Source organism: Elgaria multicarinata, chromosome 18 (genome assembly GCF_023053635.1).
Source record: "Elgaria multicarinata webbii isolate HBS135686 ecotype San Diego chromosome 18, rElgMul1.1.pri, whole genome shotgun sequence".
NCBI classification, from domain to species: domain Eukaryota; kingdom Metazoa; phylum Chordata; class Lepidosauria; order Squamata; family Anguidae; genus Elgaria; species Elgaria multicarinata.
The window spans coordinates 24,320,105-24,343,072 of record NC_086188.1 but is presented as its reverse complement, the minus strand read 5'-3'; the positions used below and the strand labels follow the sequence as shown (position 1 = coordinate 24,343,072).

The following is a 22,968-nucleotide window of genomic DNA, read 5'->3' as shown; positions in this document are numbered from 1 at the left end:
GACCAGCTCTCCGACCTAACAATTACGCTCGGGATGAATTATTCAGGGTTGGTTTTGGGGAGGGGTGGGGAGTGGATCTGAATTTCCCTCTGCCAGCATTAAACACTGGAGGAGGAGTTCAGACTTTAGCTATTGGGTGAAAGAACGCTTGTCAGGCACCCGGTGGATCCCAAGTCAAGCACACGGGTCCTCTGGATGCCTGCTTGAGAGCATACAAGGAGCATCAAGATCTGGATACAGTTTGGTCCAGCCACAGAGCATCGGAGGCAGCTGACTTGCTGAAGCTAAGCGGGTCTCGGTCTGGTCAGTGCCTGGAGTGGGGGGGGGGAGAGACCACCTGGGAACCCCTCATATGTCACCGCCTTGAGTTGCATGAGGAAAGCAAGATGGGATATACATGTACTCAATAAGTAAATAAGAACCCCCAGGGAGCCCAGCCCCAGCACAGAACCAAGGGCTCTCCCCCAGATGGGTGCGCATGCTTTTAAAATGTGCAATACCATCTCATGCACATTACTCAAGCACGTCAGACCTCTGAAAATAGAACTGCCAGTATCATACCTCCCTTATACAAATCTATGCTGTGGCCACATTTGGAATACTGTGTACAGTTCTGTTCATGGCATCTCAAAAAGGATTTTGTGGAGTTGGAAAAGGTACAGAAGCCTCTTTTGCTTAGAAAACAGGTGAGTGAGTGCTGGGGAGCTTGTTGGAGGTGCACACAATTGTGCGTGATGCAGAGAAAGTGGGGAGAAATAAGTTTTTCTCCCACTCTTAATATAGTAGGAGTTAAGGTCATCCCATGAAGCTGAAGGACAGGAAGTCCAGGACAAAACAAAAAGAAGTAATGATTTACACGGCACATAGTTATATTATGGAATTTGCTTTCACAAATTGTAGTGATGGCCACCAATTTGGATGGCTTTAAATGGGGGGGGTAGACAAATTCATGGAGGAGACGGCTACCAATGGCTACTAGTCCTGATGACTGATTATTACCTCTAATATCAGAGGCTTATGTACACCAGTTGCTGAGAAACACACTGTATAAACAGAATGCTGGACTAGATGATACTTTGGGCTGATTCAGCATGGCTCTTCTGATGTTCTTCTTCCTTCAAAAGGTTTACTTTCAAAGCGTGTCAGAAGGACCCACCCTTGGAGTATCCCCCCCCCCCAATGTGTTTCTATAAGACTCACTGTCTGGGTTTGACTAGGCAGGTTTAGCCTGGAGAAGAGAAGATTGAGGCGAGACATGATAACACTCTTCAAGGACTTGAAAGGTTGTCACACAGAGGAGGGCCAGGACCTGGACTAATAGGCTCAAGTGACAGGAAGCCAGATTCTAATGTCCTGTTAGAGCAGTATGACAGCGGAACCAGTGACTTAGGGAGGTTGTGGGCTCTCCCACACTAGAGGCCTTTAAGAAGCAGCTTGACAGCCATCTGTCAGAGATGCTTTAAGGTGGATTCCTGCATTGAGCAGGGGGTTGGACTGGATGGCCTTAGAGGCTCCTTCCAACTCTGCTCTCCTATGATTCTATGACTATTCCTTGGAAAAAGGCAATCCCTCTAGAGCATGGCTCCTCCTCCTCTATATGTGGGGCTCACAGGGATACCTTTTGGGGGGCGGGGGTTCTTTCTTTCTGTCTGTCTCTCTGTCTGTGTCTTACTTCTAGCACATCTTTGAGAATTACTGCCCTAAACATGACACACTCAGCATCAAGGGGGGACACACTTTGTTCTCCGAACCTTCAATAAACACCTGAGGCCAAATGCATTAGACATAAGAAAAGCCTTTGCTGGATGAGACCAATGGTCCATTAAGTCCAGCATCCTGTTTTCCACACTGGGCAACCAGATGCTTGTAGGAAACACAGAAGTGGGACATGAGTACAATAGCACCTTCCCACTCATGTTCCTCAGCAACTGGTAGACGGAGGCATACTGTATACCAGTTGCTAGAAGTGATACCCTGGAGGCATATAGAGCCACCTTGACTAGCTGATAGACTCACCCTCCATGAATTTGTCTAATCTCCTTTTAAAGCCATCCAAATTGGTGGCCATCACTACACCTTGTGGTAGCGAGTTCCAAAGTTTAACTCCACATTCCATAGTATTCTCCACATTGTGCATCATTCTGTATACCTCTATCATTTTTCTAACCCTAAACCGTCCCAGGTGTAACATTTTCTTGTACAGGAGTTGCTCCCAACCTCCTGATCATTTTGGTTGCACTTTTTCTGCACCATTTCCAACCCTGCAATATACTTTTTGAGTTGTGTTGACCAGAGCTGAACGCCGTCTTCCAAGTGTGGCCTCCTCACAGATTTGCGCGCAGGCATTCCGGCCAAGCATTTGCAGAAAGGGGTTTACAGCAAGGTCAGCCTTTTCTCTGTAAGCTTGGGACACGGTGTGCACTTTCTGGGGAACTGTACTAATTACTGCCCAAAACAAGGACACCAATTAGGGACAGTGTTTGTTCAGCTTTGCTTGTTCCTCCCCAAAAAGAGGAGAGATGCTTTTCGGCACATCTGAAAGCCAAGACTGCAAAGAAAGGCATGCATGTGGTTACAGCTTCGGAACACAGTCAATCCAGGTATTGTCTATTACCTGACAACCACCGAGTGAAGAAGACAAGGCTGAAAGACTTCACTATTGCAGTGAAGGCAAAACCTAACCACCCCCACCTGCAACAATGGTCTGGTCTGTAGTGGCCCAGATCCCAGGGAGACTGCATACGTTCCAAGAGTCCTTATAATATACCAGCCCACCCTCCGCATGCACCCCCACCTCATAATAATAAGCAGGCTGCTAGTATAACAAGAGCAGAATTTCTCTAGGACAGACTCCCCCAGCTTAGTGCCCTCCAGATGTGTTGGGGATGCTGGGAGATGTAGTCCAACCCCTCTGGAGGGCACCAGGTTGGTGGAAGCTGAACTAGGATGATAAGAGTGTTCAAAGCTCTTTGCATATATTAATCTCAGTAATCCAGTTTACAATAACCCTGTAAGGTGGGTCAGTATTGTTATCTCCATATTGCAGATGTGAGGACTGCGGCTGAGAGGGGGCAGCCTGCCTAAGGCCACCTAGTCAGCTTTAGCTGCTTAAGCAAGATTTGAACTTCCTGCTTCACAGCTGAGCCAGTACACCAAGCAAAATCTCGCTGCCAGTGGGTGTGTTGTGGGGGAGGGAGGAAAACAATCAAACTCAGGCACCACTTCTTAAAGTTCTAGGGTGACCATATGGAAAGGAGGACAGGGCTCCTCTATCTTTAACAGTTGCATAGAAAAGGGAATTTCAACAGGTGTCATTTTTATGCATGCAGCACCTGGTGAAATTCCCTCTTCGTCACAACAGTTAAAGCTGCAGGAGCCCTGCTCTCTTTTGCATCTGGTCACAGGTGCAGAAGTCTTGCAGCTTTAACTGTTGTGATGAAGAGGGAATTTCACCAGGTGCTGGATGCATACAAATTACACCTTCTGAAATTCCCTTTTCAATACAACTGTTAAAGATACAGAAGCCCTCTGTCCTCCTTTCCACAGGGTCACCCTAGTTTGAAAGGATGCCCCTCTGACCAGATACAAAAGAGGGCAGGGCTCCTGCAGCTTTAACTGTTGTGACGAAGAGGGAATTTCACAACGTGCTGCACGCATACAAATGACACCAGCTGAAATTTCCTTTTCTATGCAGCTGTTAAAAATAAAGGAGCTCTGTCCTCCTTTCCATATGGTCACCCTAGAATTTTAAGAAGTTGCTGGGCACTCACAGATTTTCTTGGGTCCTTCTCAAAATGTCGTCTACCTCCCGCCCCTTCTGGCCTTCTTCGCGCAACAGAATAACCCTCAGAAAGTCCAATATATTTTTTAAAACGGAAGTTGTCACTATCTCCTGCTGTGTGCAGGAGAAGCAGCACAATTAGAACGGCCAACTGAATGGGCCTCGTGCACGTTGCTTACTTCCTCTTTCAAAAGAAGAAGTAACGAGCAATGAAAGCAAGGGCGGAGAAGTGATGGTAGGGAAGCGTGATTTCCCCTGTCTGATGGAGCTCATCAGGGGCAGCTTGAGTGGTGCTTTGCTGCCCTGATACTACTTATTCACGTATAAGATATCTTGATGGATGATTTATTTTATACTATGTGTGTGGGTGAACACGCTGCTTTTGGGGCCCTATTTGATGGAAGAATATCAATATCAATACATCTAAACTTGTGGCCAGAGAACTTGCTGGCAGGTCTCTTTAAAGGGATGCAGTTGAGGCACTGCCCCTTCCACATTGGCCCTTCAGGGAAACTGGTTGCCAACTCCTTGCCCTAGAGTAGCAGAACAAAGGTCCCGGCCTGCCGTGATCAAAGGAGGCAGCCCAGCCTGCGCCCCCCACCCTCTGCTGAGACCTGTTTGGGCTGCTGCAGCTGCGCACCTCCATTTGCAAGCGAGAGAAAGAAAGGGGCCCTCTCGTTCGTCCTCTGGGCTCCCTGGGATACCTCAGGCTGCTGATCTCATCTGGTGATGAGGGTGACGACGACGCCTCCAGCCGCCTTCCCAGGCTCCCGCCTCCCAGACAAAACAGCTCTGCAGCTTCTCCAGCCCAGCAGCAGCAAGTCTTCTGTCTACAGGTGCTGAGACTCTGCTAGTCTGAGGAATCTGGGGGGCCCAGTAGCTATTGCAAGTCATCCGTCCAGTAGGCTTTCTTTCCTCTCCCTCACAGGATTACGAATTAGGTTGGCCGTGTGTCTACTTTCCACAGGACAGTCCTCGGTTGGAAGGTCTGTCAGAGGACAATCCTCTCTTTGAAGAGCTGTCCAGTCCACGTCCCCTTTAAAGTGAACGAATCCAGAGAGAGCAGAGCAAGGGGTCCTTGGAGTCCTGGCCAAACCAAAGGTAGCACCTGGACAAGCAAGAGACTCAGCCACACAGGTCTCCCAAACACGGGGAGATGTACTGTATTGCTATTTAGAGTAATTTGAATTTCTACATCTAAATAAACTTAGGCAAATCTTGCACAACCCACTCTCCGCTTTTGTCCTCTCCTAGGCTCATCCGTTTCCTCTTCTTTGGGATGCATCAACAGCCGAAAAAGGGAATTTCAGCAGGAGCCATTTGTATATGTGCAGCACCTGAAATTCTCTCTTCGTCACAACACTTAAAGCTGCAGGAGCCCTGCCCTCTTTTGTATCTGGTCACAGGGGCATCCTTTTAAACTAGGGTGATCATGTGGAAAGGAGGACAGAGGGCTTCTATATCTTTAACAGTTGTATAGAAAAAGGGAATTTCAGAAGGTGTCATTTGTGTGCATTTCACCTGGAGAAATTCCCTCTTCGTCACAACACTTAAAGCTGCAGGACCCCTGCACCTGTGACCAGATGCAGAAGAGAGCAGGGCTCCTGCAGCTTTAACTGTTGTGAAGAAGAGGGAATTTCACGAGGTGCTGCATGCATAAAAATGACACCTGCTGAAATTCCCTTTTCTATGCAACTGTTAAAGATAACGAGAAGCCACTGTGGATGGATTTCCCACAGATGGCCGTTTCGCATATTCGAGCTGTGGCCGGGGGAGGGGGGAGTCTACCATAGCTTGCCATTATGTGCAAACCCAGCGAGGATGTGTTGTTGGGGCTGTTGGCAATCTGCCCAGATCCCACAGGCTGTTCTAGGGTTACAGGTGGATTGTTTACCACCCCAACAACTCACCCTCAACGGGTTCGCACATATTGAGAAGCTATGTTGTTGTGCTCCCACCGTGGCAGTGGCTGCCGCGACAGGAACCCCACAAGTAAATCCAATCATGGTGGCTTATTGTTACATGCAAACCAGGTCAGAGACAGAGGACGAGTTTGCATGATATGGTGAATTATTTAATTCACAATGAGCCATGTCACATGTGGCTGCTGTTTTGAACATGCAACTCCCAACTGTGGCACCTAGGTGTTGTGGCTTGTCATGCAATCCCGCCATCATGGGTTATTCAGGGGTGAAACAGCACTTGCATAACCTTACTACTAAATCAAAGGTTATTCGAGGGTTGTTTAACCTTCGAATAACCCATGATGAGCCTGCTGTGTTGTACAAACCAGGTCAGAGAGGGTGTGTGACTTTCCCAAGATTATAAAGTGAGCTTCAGAACTGTATGGGGATTTGAAGCACTGAGAGGGCAAATTGCCTTCACATGCCTCAATGAAATGAAGGGGTCTGGCACAACTCTGGTTCTTGCCAGTGAGGCCAGGAGAACGTCTTGGTGGGTTGTGCCCCTTTTTAATAAATATGTGCACAGGGGGAGGGCTGCCATTAAGGATGGTTCTGTTGCAGGTTCTCCATTTGGTCTGATCCTGCCCCAAAGCAACAACTGGTGCAACTGCAAGAAGGCCACCAATGAAACCCTGCATGATTCCCGTGAGCCCGAAGCACCTCCACACCGAGGGGGCAGCCCACCACCTCTCTGCCTGGCCTCCTTCACTGCAGGCTGGGCGATTCTCCTGGGACTACAAGGGCACCTGGAGAGCGTCGTGTCGGGAAAAGGTGCCTTAGCGTTACCCCTTTCTGGGTGCCGGAGTGAGTGAAGCGCCCCGTAAGCCTCCTATCTTAATCCGGAGTGGAGTGGGAGGGGCGCGTTTCAGCGACTGAACGTTTGAGAAGCGTTGGCTGGCCTGCCTGGCTATGCCTGCGGCAGAAAGCGTGGCCCGAAAGGCCCTGCCGCAGTCCTGACACAAAAGGACCAGGAAGGGAGCCGCCTCCCGCATCCAGGAAGCCTCCGCCCTTCGCCTGAGAAACCTCCCTGCCCGCACTCTTTCTCCGGAGTAATTAAGAGTTCAGCCCTTCTCTGGTGACCTGATGGGGCTCCCGGCTTGCTCTGATTTCCACATGAAAGGAACCCTCAGGAAAAGTTGGGGGAGGTCTTTCCTCCCCTCTTTTCAGATGCTCAAGGAGTCCGAAGACTATAAATAAACCCCTCTCTGAAAACAAGAGCTTTTATGGAGTCCATGGCTGGGCCCATGTGCGAGAGATGGGCTCTGTGTGCGAGACAAAATTCCTCTGAGCCTCTATGCACAAGGAGGGTGTTTTCATCTGCAAGTTCAGAAGGGTATCCTACAAGCCAGAACATATTATTGTTATTGTTCTAATATATGCATATGTATATAAAGGCATAAAGAAATTATTATTATTATTATTATTATTATTATTATTATTATCATCATCATCATCATCATCATTATCATTATTATTATTATTATTTACATTTATATACCGCCCCACAGCCGAAGCTCTCTGGGTGGTTTACAAAAGTTAAAAACAGTGAACAAGTACACATTACTAGCCCACAATTTTTAAAAAAACAACAACTAGCCTGCTACACGCAGCATGGAAATACAAGACGCTAGTCTCTTAATAGGCTAGTAAAAGACTGCACAGCCTTCTACCAAATAGGCTAACAGAGGAAAGATCTACAGGGTGGGCTTCTCTCTTTTCTTAGCCAGCACGGAAACCAAGCAGCCTGTAGAGGAGAGCTCCGTCCCTCTTCTGCCAGCAAAACCACTTGCCTGCTCAGAGTTCCTCATTCCCTTTGGCTACCTATGGCTATTGATGTGGGAAGAGGCACATTCAAATCTGCTGCTATCAAATTAAAACCATTGTAAAGGTGTCCTTCTAGGGCAACTTTCTTCAAGTAAGAGTAACTGTCCACATCCAAAGTCAAAGAATTTGTCACTAGGGCACCTTTTGCATTCTTATCTATCTTTGGCGTCAAGGCCGCCATCTTGCCTTTCTTGCTGATTCCAAGCCAGCCCCCCACTTCTTTTCTTTCCTCCATGTCCAAACCGCTGAGGATCTCATTGCTGTTGTCCCAGAAGTCGGCTGATTTCGATGGTCGGTGGTAAAATTCATCTCTATGAGCTGCTAGGATAAAAGCCTGGATGCATTTTTTTATTTTTATTTTTTGGAAACAGGTTGCGGGTCAAATTTAAAGAAAAGAATGTCCCTTAGGTATGCGTGAGTTTGTATGTCTAGCGAGTGCGGAATATTTGACTGAATGGGTGTGGCTGTGAGAGTGTTTGGTGTGTGAGGAGTGAGACGAGGTAGGACTTTAAGGGACTTGTGACTGTTGTTTTAAATATAAAAATAAGGTTGATCTAAATTGAAATACCAGAGATCTGTTCAATTTCAATAAACTTTACTTTGTGTTCTGTTACCACAAACCACGTGTCAGCTCGGATTTATTACCTGCTATTTTACACCGTGTAAAAACATCTACCAATACACCTGCAGTTCGGTACCTCAGCAATAGAACCTATTTGCCAAAACCCTTTACCTTGTTCTCTCACATATAGGGGAGAGGTTGTGTTGTTTTCCCCCTTTCCTCGGGCTTTCCAAGAGGTAGCGCTTGGCTTGAGAAGGGTGTGCCAGGCAAGGCCTTCTGGGTGAGGTCAGTGGCGTCGCAGGGGTCCATTTTGTGATGGAGAAAAGGCAAGAAGGAGCAGCAGGCGGTCTAAAGGATGTGGGCAGTAGCGAGTGTGCGATAAAACGCTCGTCTGGTGAACCCCTTAGGGTCCTTTCTGTTGTGTTATATGGAGTGTTGTTTTTGTTATGATCGTATTGTTGTTGTTTTTATTTTGTAATACTTGTCTGTTAAACATTTTAATGGAAAATTGGGCCATAAATGCCTTAAATAAACAAACAAATAAAGCAAAGCCCTGATGGACAAGGAGGCAGGTTTGATAAGAACATCATTCACAGCCTCTGCAAGCTCTGGCCCTTGGCAGGTCCTTCGATCTCATGGCCATTGGTTTTGTATCTGGCTTCTCTTACACATACATGATACCAGGTGTAGTTCATATTGAGAACTTTCTTAAGGAACAACCCTATCCACTTCTCCCCTTCCTTCCTCCTCTGTTCTGCTGAGTTCACATTAACCCCTCTGCCTTTTCTACCGGACAAACTTTTAGACAACTGGACTGATTAACTGGCAAGATACAACATTGATTGTATGTAATAACATCAGAAGGGCTGTGCTGGACCAGACCAAGGGTCCATCTAGTCCAGCACTCTGTTCCCAACCAGCTGCTGACCAGGGACCCACAAGCAGGAGATGATGCAACAGCACCCTCCCACCCATGTTCCCCAGCTACTGGTGTATATAGGCTCACCGGTTCTGCTACCGGAGGTATCAGTGCAAGGGATGGGGGTGGGTTGAGCAAGCAAGATATCACCACTGACTTGAAATGAGCATTTTTGCAGATACATTCTCACTTCTGGGTTTCACTTGGGAGTCATTTCTTGCTTTTCCCAGGTAAAAGTGGGAGTTGCTCAGAGGTGTCAATTGATAACTTGTGTTATTTGACTGTATTTTTATTTATTTATAAAAAATATTACTCACTTTTCATTATAAAATCATTCCAAAGCGGGGTACAATACCAACATAATACAATAACATTATAAAATAAACCAATGAAAGAGCAAAAACCAGGGGAGGGCTCACGGATGAATAGGGTTTCACAAGATCGCAACAACACAATTTCACTTAAAGGCCTGGGTGAAAACGAATAGGTCTTCCGTTGGCGCCAACCATACCTGACTGAGGAGGGAGTTCTGCAGTTGGGATGCTTGAATTGAGAAGTCCCCCCTCTTGGGTTGCCACCTATGGATACCAAGCGTCCAGAGTGCATATTAATATCTGGTTAGGTACCGAAGGTAGAAGGCATCAGGTATGCAGGTCCTAAGCCTGGTTTTGCACATGCTCATTCTAATTCAGGTCTTATTTACAAAACAATAAGAATTTTCAGTTTTTAAGCATTGGCCTACATACCAGGGCTGGCTCCCCCCTCCCCCCCCACATCTGCAATATGGGAGTAGTGGTGTGTATTAGCATTGGAAATGTATAAATGGGCCAGACAGGTACAGAATCCCAGCAAAACCCAGCCAACTAGACCCTACTCTGAAGAGGCATTCTCTGTTCCACAGGGGGTCTTCCAGAAGTGGGTTGTATATTTTTGTTTTTGCCCCGGGGGAAAGATTTGACCGGGAGAGTAATGGTCAGTTCTTCAGCCCAGGTGCTCACTGAGACAATCCCATTGTCGTGCTCCCAAGAAAAATCCAAAACCCCAAGCAGATGTGATGATCCATATCAACAAACCCATTCTAGCAGTTTTCATCTTGATCAGGAACATTCCATGGATTGTAATTGCCTATTCCAGACCAAAGCACCGCAAAAGACTTTGCATTACAACAAGGAGCAACACATTATTACTGGAAAAAAACCTCCCCCCCCCCCCAGCTACTATGAGGATTGCAGCTAAGCCTGCAGGGAGCAAGGACGTCTGAGCAGGGCAGCAGATGACGTCAGCATCCCTGCGATGAAAAAGCACCGGTGCTGCGTCCCTCTGAGCTCTGGCTCCATTACTCTGCTGGATTGGACTCCCCCCTCCTCCTTTACTAAAGAGCATTGGTTATTATTATTTTCAGGGCCTGGCAAAAAATGCATCTTAGTGTCAGAGCAGCCTCTTGTGCGACTGCGATGAACGGAGCAAAGAGCTCCGTCAGGGGCTATCTGCTGCTCCTGCCCAGAACTGGTTGCCCTGGGAAAGGGACCCTCCCCTGTGGAAAGTCCCCCCTGCCGCTTTCAGCTCCATTGGCTGCTGCTCCAGGAGATGGGGCAGGCCCTTTCAGAAGCAGCTCATCTCCTGCATCCCTTCTCTCCTCCAGTCCTGCCTCCCTCCCCTGGACCACTTCCTCCCTCTCATCCTCTTTCCCGAGGCCCATCTGCTTCTCATGGCCTTAGAAGACTCTGAGGACTTGTTTTTCCATCTCTTCTCTGAGCAGTTCAGCCAATCGCTGCACCGCCCCTCTGTGACATCACAGCAGGGGTGAGTTCCACTTGGGGCTGGATTCCGTTCTGGAGGAGTTCCTAGGGACTGCATTCCATTGGTCAATGGCAAAGGGGCGGGGCCAAAAATACAAAACAGACCAGCACGTTGCAGCGTCAAGCGCTTCCTGCCAGTAACTCAGCCTTAGGAGAGTCATTTCTGCCTTTTCACGTGGGGAAAAGTACTGCACAGAAACCAGGAAACGATCAGACCATCAGTGGGTGGGGGAGTGGGCGGTGGAGGCTGGTGGCTCTGATGTCAGTGGGGCAATGAATATGTGTCAGTCAGAATTCTAAAGTTGCTCTCCGAGGTGTGAAGCAAGCACCTTGGAGAACTCCTTTGGAGTTCTGACTGAAACCCGGTGCGGACTCACCACCCCACTGACATCAGAGCCACCAGCCTCCACTGGGAAAGGACACGATGTTCCCCAGGCCTTCATTAGAGCAACTCAGCCAGTCGCTTTCAGGGATTTCACTGCCACTAAATCTCTGCATCTTACAATGCAGGTGGGCCTTAAGCAGGAAACAGCAGCGGTACTTCCGGAGGGGGCATTTATCGTGCCATCACCCGGCCTCATTCATAGAATTTTATGGGGGGTGGGGGTGGGGGGTTCTGACTTTATACTGCTAGTTTTACCCTACCCTGTGCCTGTTTGGTGCATTCTCTTCCCCTCATTGTTTTATTACGATTTTATTAGAATGTAAGCCCATGCGGCAGGGTCTTGCTATTTACTGTTTCACTCTGTACAGCACCATGTACATTGATGGTGCTATATAAATAAATAGTAATAATAATAATGCACTCATAAACATCCCCCTCCCCCGTGCTTCCCCACCACTAGGAGCCCTCCCCCTGGAAGCACCCCAAGATCCAAGCCCCTGCCCCTGTTGAAGTGCACCAAAGAGCCCCACACCCCAGCCCCATATTTGGTGGGCGCCCCACTCCCACTGGTCAGCCTGCTTGAAGGAGAGCGCAGTATCCCACGAGAAACAGGATGAGAAGGGAATGTTTTTGGCGGAGAGTGCAAGGCCGCATGACGCAACTGTCCCACAAAAGACAAAGAGGAAAAGAACAACCTGTTCTCCTTATCCCTCAGATGGGTGATGAGAGTAGGGAGAGCAGACAACCGGGGAATGTGATATGAATGGCTGCATGGAACGGTGGTGAACGAGGGCTTGTGTTGTGTTGCCACAGGGACTTCTAAGGGGCAGAGCGATTTCTGGGAAGTTGACCAGGGTTTCCTCAAGGAGAAAATCCGCAGGATGCAAAGGGCTCTGGGACCCCCCTCTGACATTCTCAGTCAGGTCTCTTTCCTCTGTCTTGGAATGTGGCTAAGGGCATGTTGTGGGTCTTAATTTTAATTTATGTGCCACAGGGCTAGGCAGAAGGTAGACAAGGGTGTATTGATAAAGCTGTCAGTCATCTGCAGTAGATTGGGAAGAACTTCTGACTCCCAACAGCAACAACAACATGACATCATCATCATTATTATTATAGCAGCTATTATTATTATTATTATTATTATTATTATTATTATTATTATTATTATTGAATTTATATCCCACCTTTTTTCCTGCAAGGAACCCAAGGCGGCGTACATAATCCTTCTCCTCCTTTCCACTGCTAATAGCTTGGAGTGACCAGGAGTGGATTTCTATGCAAAACAACTGCGAACTCAATTCACTTTTGATACTGAAAACAAATTCTAGGCTCAGGATGTGCTGAGGCACCCAGCTTTTCTTTCATGCTAAGGGCTTGTCTTCTGCATCTGGCCTGGTTATGGTTCAAGACGTTTTATCAGGAGTTCTAATAAAAACAGAGTAGATCAGATGCCTGAAGTTTGTCCAGCGCTAACTACAGGCGGTGGGTACTCTAGAAAGTAATGGCAGGACACACTTACCTGTAAGTCAGCTTTCAAAGCACCACTTGGCATTCACCTGGAAGGCCCAGACTCACAATTGCACTAGATGCATTCAAGGCAGGGATGGGTGACTCTGTCAAATACAGTTTCTCCTTTTTCCAATCTTGCCTTCAGCTCATCCCAGACTTTGAGATACTTTTGTGTAAGCTTTGCATGAAATTTTGTACCCATTTTTGTGTGCATTTCTCCTAATATGTGTTTTTGTATGCAATTTTGCCTAATATACCATTTTTTGCAAACAATTTTCCTAATATAATGCAGTTTTCAACACTACATTCACTAAGATATGCATTTTTGTGTGCACATTTACCTAATGTACACATTTTGGTATATGCAGTTTTTGACTGGAGGAACTCCATTGCAAAATTCAGAGAAGTGTGAATTTCAAAGGGTAACTGTGTTGTGTGTTTGCGTATTGGTTTGAAAGTGAGAAATTAAAATGCAAACCAAACACATTTCCCCACTCACATCCCTAATTCTAGGGTTCACATGGAATAACAGTGTGCCCTGCTCTCCATGAGTGGTGTGCTTCTTATAAATGTGCTTCCCAGAAGAGAAAAGGGTTTGGGGATGTTCTTCAAATCACCTCTTAATGCATCCATCATATGTCCCCTCAGGTGTTCATGCCATATCTGAAAGGCATGGGTAAACAGGGAGATGTACATGTACAATGAGCACACACATATACCGTAGTACATGATGTATTTCTTCTCTTTGTTCAAGGAAAATAGAGCAAAACAGAAGAGGAAGAGGAAGAGGAAGAGGAAGAGGAAGAGGAAGAAGAAGAAGAAGAAGAAGAAGAAGAAGAAGAAGAAGAAGAAGAAGAAGAAGAAGAAGAAGAAGAGACTCCCTGACTGCTGTGTTGCTCCTGCATGGCACTGGGGCTGGCTGACCATCTCCCCCTCCCGTGGAAGCCAGGGCTAAACCCCTCCTCCAGGGAGCCAGTTCCCAGGGTCTTCACATGAAGATTTGCATAGCACTTCCAGATGATGCCTGAAAGGAGGGACAATGGCATTCCACACTTCCCTCCCCGCCTTGCAAAAGAGTTGAGAGCCCTGTTAAAAGAAGCGGGGAGGACAAGATCAGAAGGGGCAGGGGGTGCAGGAAGGCAGGAGTTCTCAAGAGAGCTGAAAAAGTGGGGTGGCGGGGAACGGAGAGGAGAGGAGAGGGTCTTCCTTTCCCCTTGGTGTGCTCAACTCTCCTCTTTTGTCCCAGGCTCATCTCGGGTTGGGCTGATTAATGGCTGCAGGCAGGCAGGGGACAGCTTTTCCCACCCCCGCCCCAGTGCTGGAAGGGGCATGGCAGGGGGTGGCATTGCTTCTCTCCAAAGGGGGGGGGCGCACACTTCCCACTTTCACCTCTGGTTGATGGACTTTGCGGTTTTTGTATTGCTTTGAAAACCTGCTTGAGCAGAGACAACAGCAGGACAAAATGTTGGTGTGAGAACTCCAGAAGAGCCCTAAAGCTGGATCAGACCAAGGGCCTGTCTCGTCCAGCATTTTGTTTGTTTGTTTGTTTATTGCATTTTTATACCGCCCAATAGCCGAAGCGCTCTGGGCAGTTCACAAAAATTAAAACCATTAAGAACATAATAAAACATCCAACAATCTAAAAACCCAAATACAAAATACAATATAAAAAGCACAACCAGGATAAAACCACACAGCAGAAATTGATATAGGATTAAAATACAGAATTAAAACAGCAAAGTTTAAATTTAGGTGTTAAAATACTGAGAAAAGGAAAAGGTCTTCAGCTGGCGACGAAAAGAATACAGTGTAGGCGCCAGGTGGACCTCTCTGGGGAGCTCGTTCCACAGTCGGGGTGCCGCAGTGGAGAAAGCCCTGCTCCTAGTAGCCAACCAGTGGCCAACCATCTGTCGACCAGGAAAGACCCACAATTCAGGCAGTTGTGTTGATCCTTACCAGCAAACCAGTTGCAGCATTTTTGTCTCCACCAGGACTTCTGTAAAGCCCATGGGGTCTTAACTGCCCATTCCAACCCAACCCAACCCAAAAAACTTTGCATCACAACCAGGAACAATACATTATTGCTGGAAAAATCCATTTCCCCCCAGCTACTATTGGGGATCACCTATCAGCTCAGAGGGAGCCAGGAGATCTGAGCGGGGCGGCAGAAGAAATCAGCGCCCCCCGGCTCATCAAACGTGTCCCTGTGAGCCCTGGCTCCATTGCAGCACTGAGCCTGGGTGGCAACATCTGGCCCAGGGGCCGCCTGCTGCTTCCTACCCTTTTCTGCAGCTCCTGCTGCGCTGCCGAACGTGGGTGTGGGGCGGCAGCAACAAGACTGGCCGTGCGCCACTGAAATTCAGTGGCAAACCTTTATAGATCATTAAAAAGGACAAATTTAGCTTTGCAGTGGCAGCAGAGACACAACCCGCAGGGAGGGAGGGAGGGTGTCTGGGGGTGGAAAGTGGCCCCTGCCCCCCCCCCAAAGTAAAACAGCAGATGAAACCAATAAAAAAACAGAGTGACACAAATTATAAAGTGGCTAGTTACAACTTCTTGAGCAGTTAAAAAAAAAAAAAGAGCCGGGCAAACTTATCAAGCCAAAGGCCTGAGTAAATAATAATTTAGTAAAATGTTTTTTTAAAAGGGCAACAAGGCAGGAGCACAGTTGTTGAGAACAGCAGCCCTCTTTTGCTTCTGCCGTGGCAATATTGGCCGGACAGAGAGGAAGGCCTCTCTGGGGGCAGGTGGAGGGTCACGGCGCAGGCCGCGGCGGCTGCCAGAGGAGCAGGCAGGCGGCCCCTGGTTGTAGCCTTTCAACTGATGCTGTGAGGCACCTCATGAGGGTCCATAAGGCAGGATGGGAATATTTGAATAAATCAAACATATAATGCTAACAGGAGCCGATACGTGGCAGATGTGTTTTTCGTATTGATTCACTTCTGAATTTCTTCAAGGGACTCAGGGTGGCAAATGTGGGCCCATCCCATGTAATCCTCCCAATGACCCTGTAAATTACATGATTAGAGTTGATCCATATTTAATCTGGCAGATGACGCCCGCGGCAGAGATGCCCTTGTGCAGAATGCTCAGCCTGCCACCCCATGGGTCCCTCAGGTACTGCATCTGGAGAGTCCAGTGGTTTCTCACAGGATCTAGTTTGCAGCCACTTCCCCCAACCTGGTGCCTTCCAGATGTGTGTTGGCCTACAATTCCTATCATTCTCAACCAGCATGGCCATTGGCACATCTGGGGGGGGCACCAAGTTGAGAAAGATTTATGTTCAGGCTTGCATGATTTGATAGCTGTTGTTTCAGCATCATTTGCCTGAAATAATGACTCTGCTCATGGCTAAAAAAGGAGGGGTGCACAGAGACAGAAAAGGGTTTGGGCTTTAGCACTATTTCCCCCTGTGGTGGATGTGAGAGCTGCCCATCATAAACAATGGAGAAATTCAGGATTTCACCTGATCTGTGACTGGGGGTACTTCCAAGTGGTGGGCTCTGTACACAAGCGATTTACTGAACACTCACGATTGGCCTGTCATGGATGTTTGTGGGTCCTTTACGTGGTGCTGTCAACCTCCAACATATCTCCACGCTTTCCCCGATAATCTCGCTTTTAAAATGATCAGAGACAATGCACTATTTAAAATTATCGCGAGATATTGCAGGCCAAATGGCACTGTTTCATTGAACGTTATGGAGCATTGCCCAGAAGGGAAGTTTTAATTTCAAAATCACATGGTCGCCGTTGGTTGCCACCCAAGGGAGCCATAGTCAACAAGGAAAGACCCCAGAAGATGGTAAGGGTGCTGGCTGGCTGAGGGATGCTGGGAATTGTAGGACTTTTTTCTGTCTAAATGTGTGTGGATTGCACCTTTAATGTAACCAGTGTAAAGCCCATGTCACCACGGGCGCTAGTAGTCCTGCTCTTTTCACACATTTTTTCCCCCTCAGTCCCCTCACCTGAATAATGCAAATGTGAATGCCCGTCCAAAATTTGCATGTGGCGTAGCTCCATCCCTTCCCTCACGTGTCCTGATTGGCTGCCTCCGTCCCCTCCCCGCTGGTGTCAGCCTGCTTAGGTGCACCCGGAGCCTGCCTTCACACCATACTAATTGGCCGAGCAGGGCTGTCTGTCATCCCACTGGTGAAGGGGCTGCCCTGCTTGATTGGCATGGAGGAAATTAATTGCTCTTAAAGCTCGAACTTTGAACTTTCTTGAACTTTCAACATTTTCTGCACATCTACATTGCGCAAGCTTCAGTTTAAAATGAAAATGAGCAAAATCGGTCTGGTGGATGTTGAGTAATAAGTCTTACAGTGCTGTATTCTTATAGGAGAAAAGGGAAAAGATGGCAGAAGCGGTGGGAAAACACGGGGAAGTTAGAATGGAGCCTCCTAACATTCTGTGGAGGAGGCAGGCAATGGCGCCGGGAGGAGCCGCTCATCAAGAACAAAAGGAGCTCCTGCACTTTCCACCTTAGGTCTTGTTTGGTATGAAAAATATGCTACATCTGTTAAATCGTTTTAAAACTGCCCCGCCAGCCGCAATGAGGGTTTCCAGAAAGAAACCTCAGCGCCAACCATCAAAGGACGTGGTGCGGCGTCTGGGCCCCCCAAAAAATTCGGGGAAGGAGGCGAGGCGACCCCAGAAGCCCCACCGGGAAACACCCCAATGACCCGGGAGAGCCCCAGCCCCAGCCCCACTGCAGAGGGAGGGAATGCGGCTGAGAACAGTTCACGCCGACCCTGCCGTGTAGTCCTCCCTCTCTCTCTCTCCCCGCAGCTCTCAACCTCCCGCCCATAGGAGGCCGGAAATGAGTCGTGCGTGTGTGAGTCTAACTACTACAGTTCTATGCGGAGGGGGGGCACGCTCTGCGCCGTGACCAAAAGTCTGACGTCACTCACCCGCGCCGGATCCCGTCCCCGTATTTCCGGTTCCGAGGCAGCGAGCGGAGGAGCCGTAGAAGTCCTAGAGCCGACGGGCCAATTGCAGAAGAGGCGGCGATGGCGGCGGCGATGGCGCTTGGCAAGGTCTCCCGGGGTCTGGCGGCCGCGGCTCCGCGGGCCGGGCTGAAGAGGTTCCTGTCAGCGGCGGCCGCGGCGGGGCACGGAGAGTCCGGGTCGGGTAAGCTGGGTTGGGCCAGGCCGTGGAGCCGGTGACCTTGGGCCTGGCCGCCCGTGGAGCCTCCGCGCTCTGCTGGCCTCTCGAGGGCTCCCCCGCGACGGGCGTTAGCAAGCCGCCTCAGCCATCCCCCAGCGTGCCCCTCTAGGGTCGCGGTGGACTACAACTCCCATCATCCCCAGCCCCGATGGCCAGCCGCCTAGCCGGCGTGGGGCTGATGGGAGTTACAGTCCGGCCCATCTGGAGGGCCCCTGGCCGGCCAAGACCGAGGAAGGCCTGGCTCTGCTCCCCCCCACGCCCAGAAACCTCGCCTCGTTCATCCTGATGCTCGCGTGTGTGTCTGTGGTTCCACTACAACTAAGTTTTCTTTAATCTGTTGAGCTTTAACCTTTAGACTTCGTTTCTCTTCTTTGCCAGTATGATCAGGGGTGTTGCAGATGTAGGGTAAAACACAACCTTTCCCTCCTAGGAGAGGGTAAAGGCTAGAATCTGGAAAGGTTTTATTTATTTATTTACTACATTTTTATACCACCGAATAGCCAAAGCTCTCTGGGTGGTTCACAAAAATTAAAACCATAAAGAGCATAAAAGCAACCAACAATCTAAAAATACAAAATACAATACAAATACAACCAGGATTAAAACCACACTGCAAAAATTGATATAGGTTAAAGCATGGAATTAAAACAGCAAAGTTTAAATTTAAGTTAAATTAGGTGTTAAAATACTGAGAAAATAAAAAGGTCTTCAGCTGGCGACAAAAGCAGTACAGTGTAGGCGCCAGGCGGACCTCTCTGGGGAGCTCATTCCACAACCGGGGTGCCACAGCGGAGAAAGCCCTCCTCCTAGTAGCCACCTGCCTCACTTCCTTTGGCAGGGGCTCACGGAGAAGGGCCCCTGTGGATGATCTTATTACTGTGTTTGTAATAAGCTGAAGGTTATATATAAGGTGTTTACGATAGTAATTGTAGAGCAGGTGATAAAGCCAAGCAGACACATGGTTTGAGGTAACAAAACTAAATAAACTGTTTATTTTTGTTTAACAGACCTTAGTTACTTCAAATTCAAGTTAACCTGCTTAATCTACTAGTTTTAATAATAACAGTAATCTTAAATCTCCTAAAATCTTATTTCCTCTCACTCTCTACACCACTGACAACCCTAACTGACACTCCCCACTCCCAAGCCACTAACCAATTAAACTCCCCCATTTATACTCCTCCCCGCCCTTTCACAGCATCATCAGCCACACCCACTCAGTCCAACATTCTGCACTCACTAGACATACAAAGTCAGACATTACTAAGGGTTTTATTATGGTTTTAATTTTTGTGAACCGCCCAGAGAGCTTAATAAATAAATAAATAAATAAATAATAAATATAAGGGAACAGAACTGTGGGGTAATGCCACACATGCTAACTGTTTGCTGCAAAAGGGTTAGTGGCCTAACTGGCGTAGCGTGTTGTCTGAACATGTCCAAAGTTCTCCCTCTCTGCCCGAACATGGTTCATATGTATGGTAGGCTACCCTGTGCATCAGTCTTTCTCCATTGTGAATGTCTGCATGCAGATCTGAAACACACTGAAGTTGTTGGCCAGTTAATATGATGGGTTGTACCGTAAGGTTGCATACTTATTGTGTCAGTATTGTGCTCTTTTTTTCTGGGCCAAAAACAAACAAGCAAACCTTGACGTTCTGCCTGCATGTGCATTCTTTCAATTAGCTCGTACATGGAAGATCCTCTCCTTTGTGGTTGCTCTCCCTGGAGTTGCTGTCTGCATGCTGAACTGCTACCTGAAGGCTCAGAAGGAGCATGAACGGCCACCATTCATTCCTTACGCACACCTTCGTATCCGGACCAAGGTATCGGACTCAACCTATCCCTGAGCAAGCCTTGTTCTTCTAGACTCTGTAAATGTTTAAGCAAACAGGAATAGATATGCGTACATTTAGTGACATCAGATATTGTCTTTACCAGATTGAAAACACATTTTATGGCTGAGGCAGATAGATAGGAAGTTTCCATTGTAAACCTCCTGTGTGTTGGGCTCTCATGGAACAGAAGTTTCAGTTAAGGTCTCGTAAAAGTCCAAATTCTCATCTAATATGTTGTTTGACCCAAAGAGAGCCCTGTCCATCTTTGTTACTTGAGAGTGAGCTTTTGGGTGGACTTACCAATTTGTAATGCTAAGATAAAAACCCTTTTATTTCAAAATTCAAGATCTGCCTTATACTGAGTCACACCATTGGTTCATCTAACCCAGTATTGTCAACACTGGCTGGCAGCAGTGGCTCCCCAGGGCTTCAGGTAGTCTTTGCAGGGCTATCTGGAGATGCCGGAGATGCAACTTGGGACCTTTTGCATGCAAAGTAGGTGCCCTCTGCCACTGAGCTGTACAGGCACTGCACAGCCTGATCACACTGTCCTTATAACTGAGACTCCATCCGCACTTCCTGTGGTGATGCAGCCCAAATGCATTCATATCTTACCCCTTGATGGAAGCCTTCACATCCAGCAAGGGTGAAGGTAAAAACTCCCTCGTTGGATCGGAGCATTGTGCTGATAGCCCACCAAACAGTGGTGGGGAGCCCAATTCTGCTGCAAAACTAGGTGTATGCTCCACATGGGCCTTTTGCCCAGCAGTTGCTGGGATTTTTGCCCGGTGACCACCCCTGCCCCACCCCACCCCACGGCCTTTGGGGGGCTGCATACAGCCTGTGAGCTGAGCCACATCTTGCCCCCCCCCCCATTTTATCAGTACTTGTGTTATTTAATTGTAACCTGGCTTTGAGAACCGCTGTTGAAAAGGAAGCTATAAACTTGCCTAAGTAAGCTTAGAGCACTGCTTTCTGCTCCCTAGGTTGTCCCTGCTCTCATTCTTGAGCTGAAGATTCATTTCTGGAAGAACATTTTTTAAAAACAGGCATGGGTAATCTGCGGCTCTCATATGGTTCGACTGCAATTCCCATCATCTCTCAACTGGGCTATGCTGACTGGGGCTGATGGGAGCTGCAGCCACATATTCCCCATCTGTTTAAATGGCCACCGTGCTTCTTCAGTTTATCTCTTAAAAATAGGAGCCAGTATTATGTCGTGGTCCGAGGTTTGGACTGGGACTCGGGAGATGGTTTCTAGTCCTTGCTCATCCATAAAGCTCACTGGGTGACTTAGGGCCAGTCACTAACTCTCAGCCTAACCTACCTCACAGGGTCATTGTGAGGATAAAATGGAGAGGAGAATCATGTAAGCTGCCTCAAATTCCTTGGAGGTAAAAAGGTAGGATGTGAATGTAATAATAAATAAATAAGCAAGCCATTATGAAGAGCTAAATGCCTGAGCCATAGGAGGCTTAAGCTGCTATTTCTCTTCTCTTTACAGCCCTTCCCTTGGGGTGATGGGAACCACACTCTTTTCCACAACCCACATGTTAATCCTCTCCCAACTGGCTATGAAGATGAGCATTAGGCAAGTGGATCACAACAGCACCATGGACCACTTAAGGTAGCTGGACCAGAACCCAGGCTGGGATCCACAGTTCTGCATTCCTTGTACTGTCAGATTATGAAGGCTTCTGACCTCTACAACCTGTACATTCCGAGGTCACCTAAAAAAATAAAACTATTCCATCCCAGCTTTTTCTGTGTCTTCTTTAAGTTTAAGGCTATCTTAGTTTAAGGCTATCTTATCTCGTGTCTTTGGGGAAACCACACTTTGAGCCTGAGAGGAAGCTGCAGCGTTTATTCGAGAGAGCTCTTTGTTGCACCTTTTTTATGTTGAGCACGATCAAGCAGGATTTCTTCGACGGTGCTTGATTGCTTTCCCTATCTGTCATACGTTGGACACAATTTATTGGGGACATCAACACCCAGGCCCGACAGCAGTAACATGCTAGATGCTACCAAAGCATTTGATCGCCTTAATTGGCAGTTTCCATTGGCTACACTAGACAATTTTGACCTGGGTGGACCTTTCATTCGCCTTCTAATGAGGCTTTATCAGGGAGGCTCAGCTGAAGACTTGGTGAATGGTATGGGCTGCCCTTTGTCTCCCCTGCTTTTTGCCCTGGCCATGGAACCTCTGGCCATAGCTTTAAGAACAGATCCTGATATCCAGGGGTTGATGGCAAATAACAGCACCCATCTTGTAAACATGTTTGCAGATGATGTAGCCCTAACATTGTCTTTCCCAGACTCATCCATCCCAGCGGTCATGAAGCAATTACAATGCTATGGGGAGGTTCCATGGTTTCTCGTGAATTATAACAAGTCTGAGATTGTGTATTCATTCATCACCTGAATGACAGCTGGAATGGCAGAAGCTCACATCAGAAACTTAAATCCTAGACAAAGCTCTTTGTCTATACCGCAAAATACTTTGTACAGACCTAACATGCAAGGAGGCATGGCGGTACCAAATTTGAAATGGTGCCACAATGCGGCACATCTACGCGTGATGCTGATAGCTCAAGGCTCTGACATGGCTAACTATGGAATACAAAGGGAACTGTGCGACCTTACGCAGCCTACCTTTCCACTATCTAAGAAAGGGCCAGGATCCAGCAACTGTACACATTTTTTTAGCTTCTGATCTCATAACATGGAAACAATGGGCTAGCAAGCTGTTGCCCCCCGGTTTCACCAATCGCACCCCTACTTTTCCATCCATCCATCTGTAATATAGACTACATACTTTTGGGAGCTGGGAAATGAAGGGGTTATAGTGGATCAGACTTCTATAAAGCCCCCAAATCACTTACTGGTCCAGATGAAAATACAGTGGTAATCCACTGGGTAAGGGGCTAATTTCCCAGATTTACAAAGCTATAATTTCTGCCTCATTAACACCCTGTCAGGGTAGCTTGTGGGCATCTCAGGTGAAGGCAGAACATCACACTGGCACACTAGCTTTAACTGCAAATGCCCTCCTGGCCACCACCAAGACGTGGGCATCCAGGTTCAGGGCTGAATCCAAAAGTACACCCAAGCTGCAGGCCTGTGTCTTCAGGGGCAGCGCAAGTCTAATTGCCCTGCCAGGAGGGGAGGCGGAGGGACGATGGCTATGTGTGACTAGGGGGTGGGATGTGTGTGAGCAG

General features: G+C 47.9%; 1 protein-coding gene across 1 annotated transcript; it reads left to right on the top strand.

Annotated features, from left to right (window-relative positions):
- Positions 1 to 17,298: 17,298 nt before the first annotated feature.
- On the top strand, positions 17,299 to 21,507 carry LOC134410532 (cytochrome c oxidase subunit 6A1, mitochondrial). Its single transcript, XM_063143837.1, has 4 exons — positions 17,299 to 17,346; positions 17,642 to 17,876; positions 19,599 to 19,738; positions 21,255 to 21,507. Exons 1-4 carry the CDS (start codon positions 17,299 to 17,301, stop codon positions 21,339 to 21,341), a joined length of 510 nt encoding a protein of 169 aa, XP_062999907.1. The 3' UTR covers positions 21,342 to 21,507.
- Positions 21,508 to 22,968: the final 1,461 nt, after the last annotated feature.

Bases quoted from the DNA above. Each gene is read 5' to 3' on its own strand.
- LOC134410532 (XM_063143837.1), top strand. From the start codon at position 17,299: ATGAGGGTTTCCAGAAAGAAACCTCAGCGCCAACCATCAAAGGACGTG. The intron at 17,347-17,641 runs GTGCGGCGTCTG...CGTGACCAAAAG, and splicing joins GCCAACCATCAAAGGACGTG to TCTGACGTCACTCACCCGCG. The intron at 19,739-21,254 runs GTATCGGACTCA...TTCTCTTTACAG, and splicing joins ACCTTCGTATCCGGACCAAG to CCCTTCCCTTGGGGTGATGG.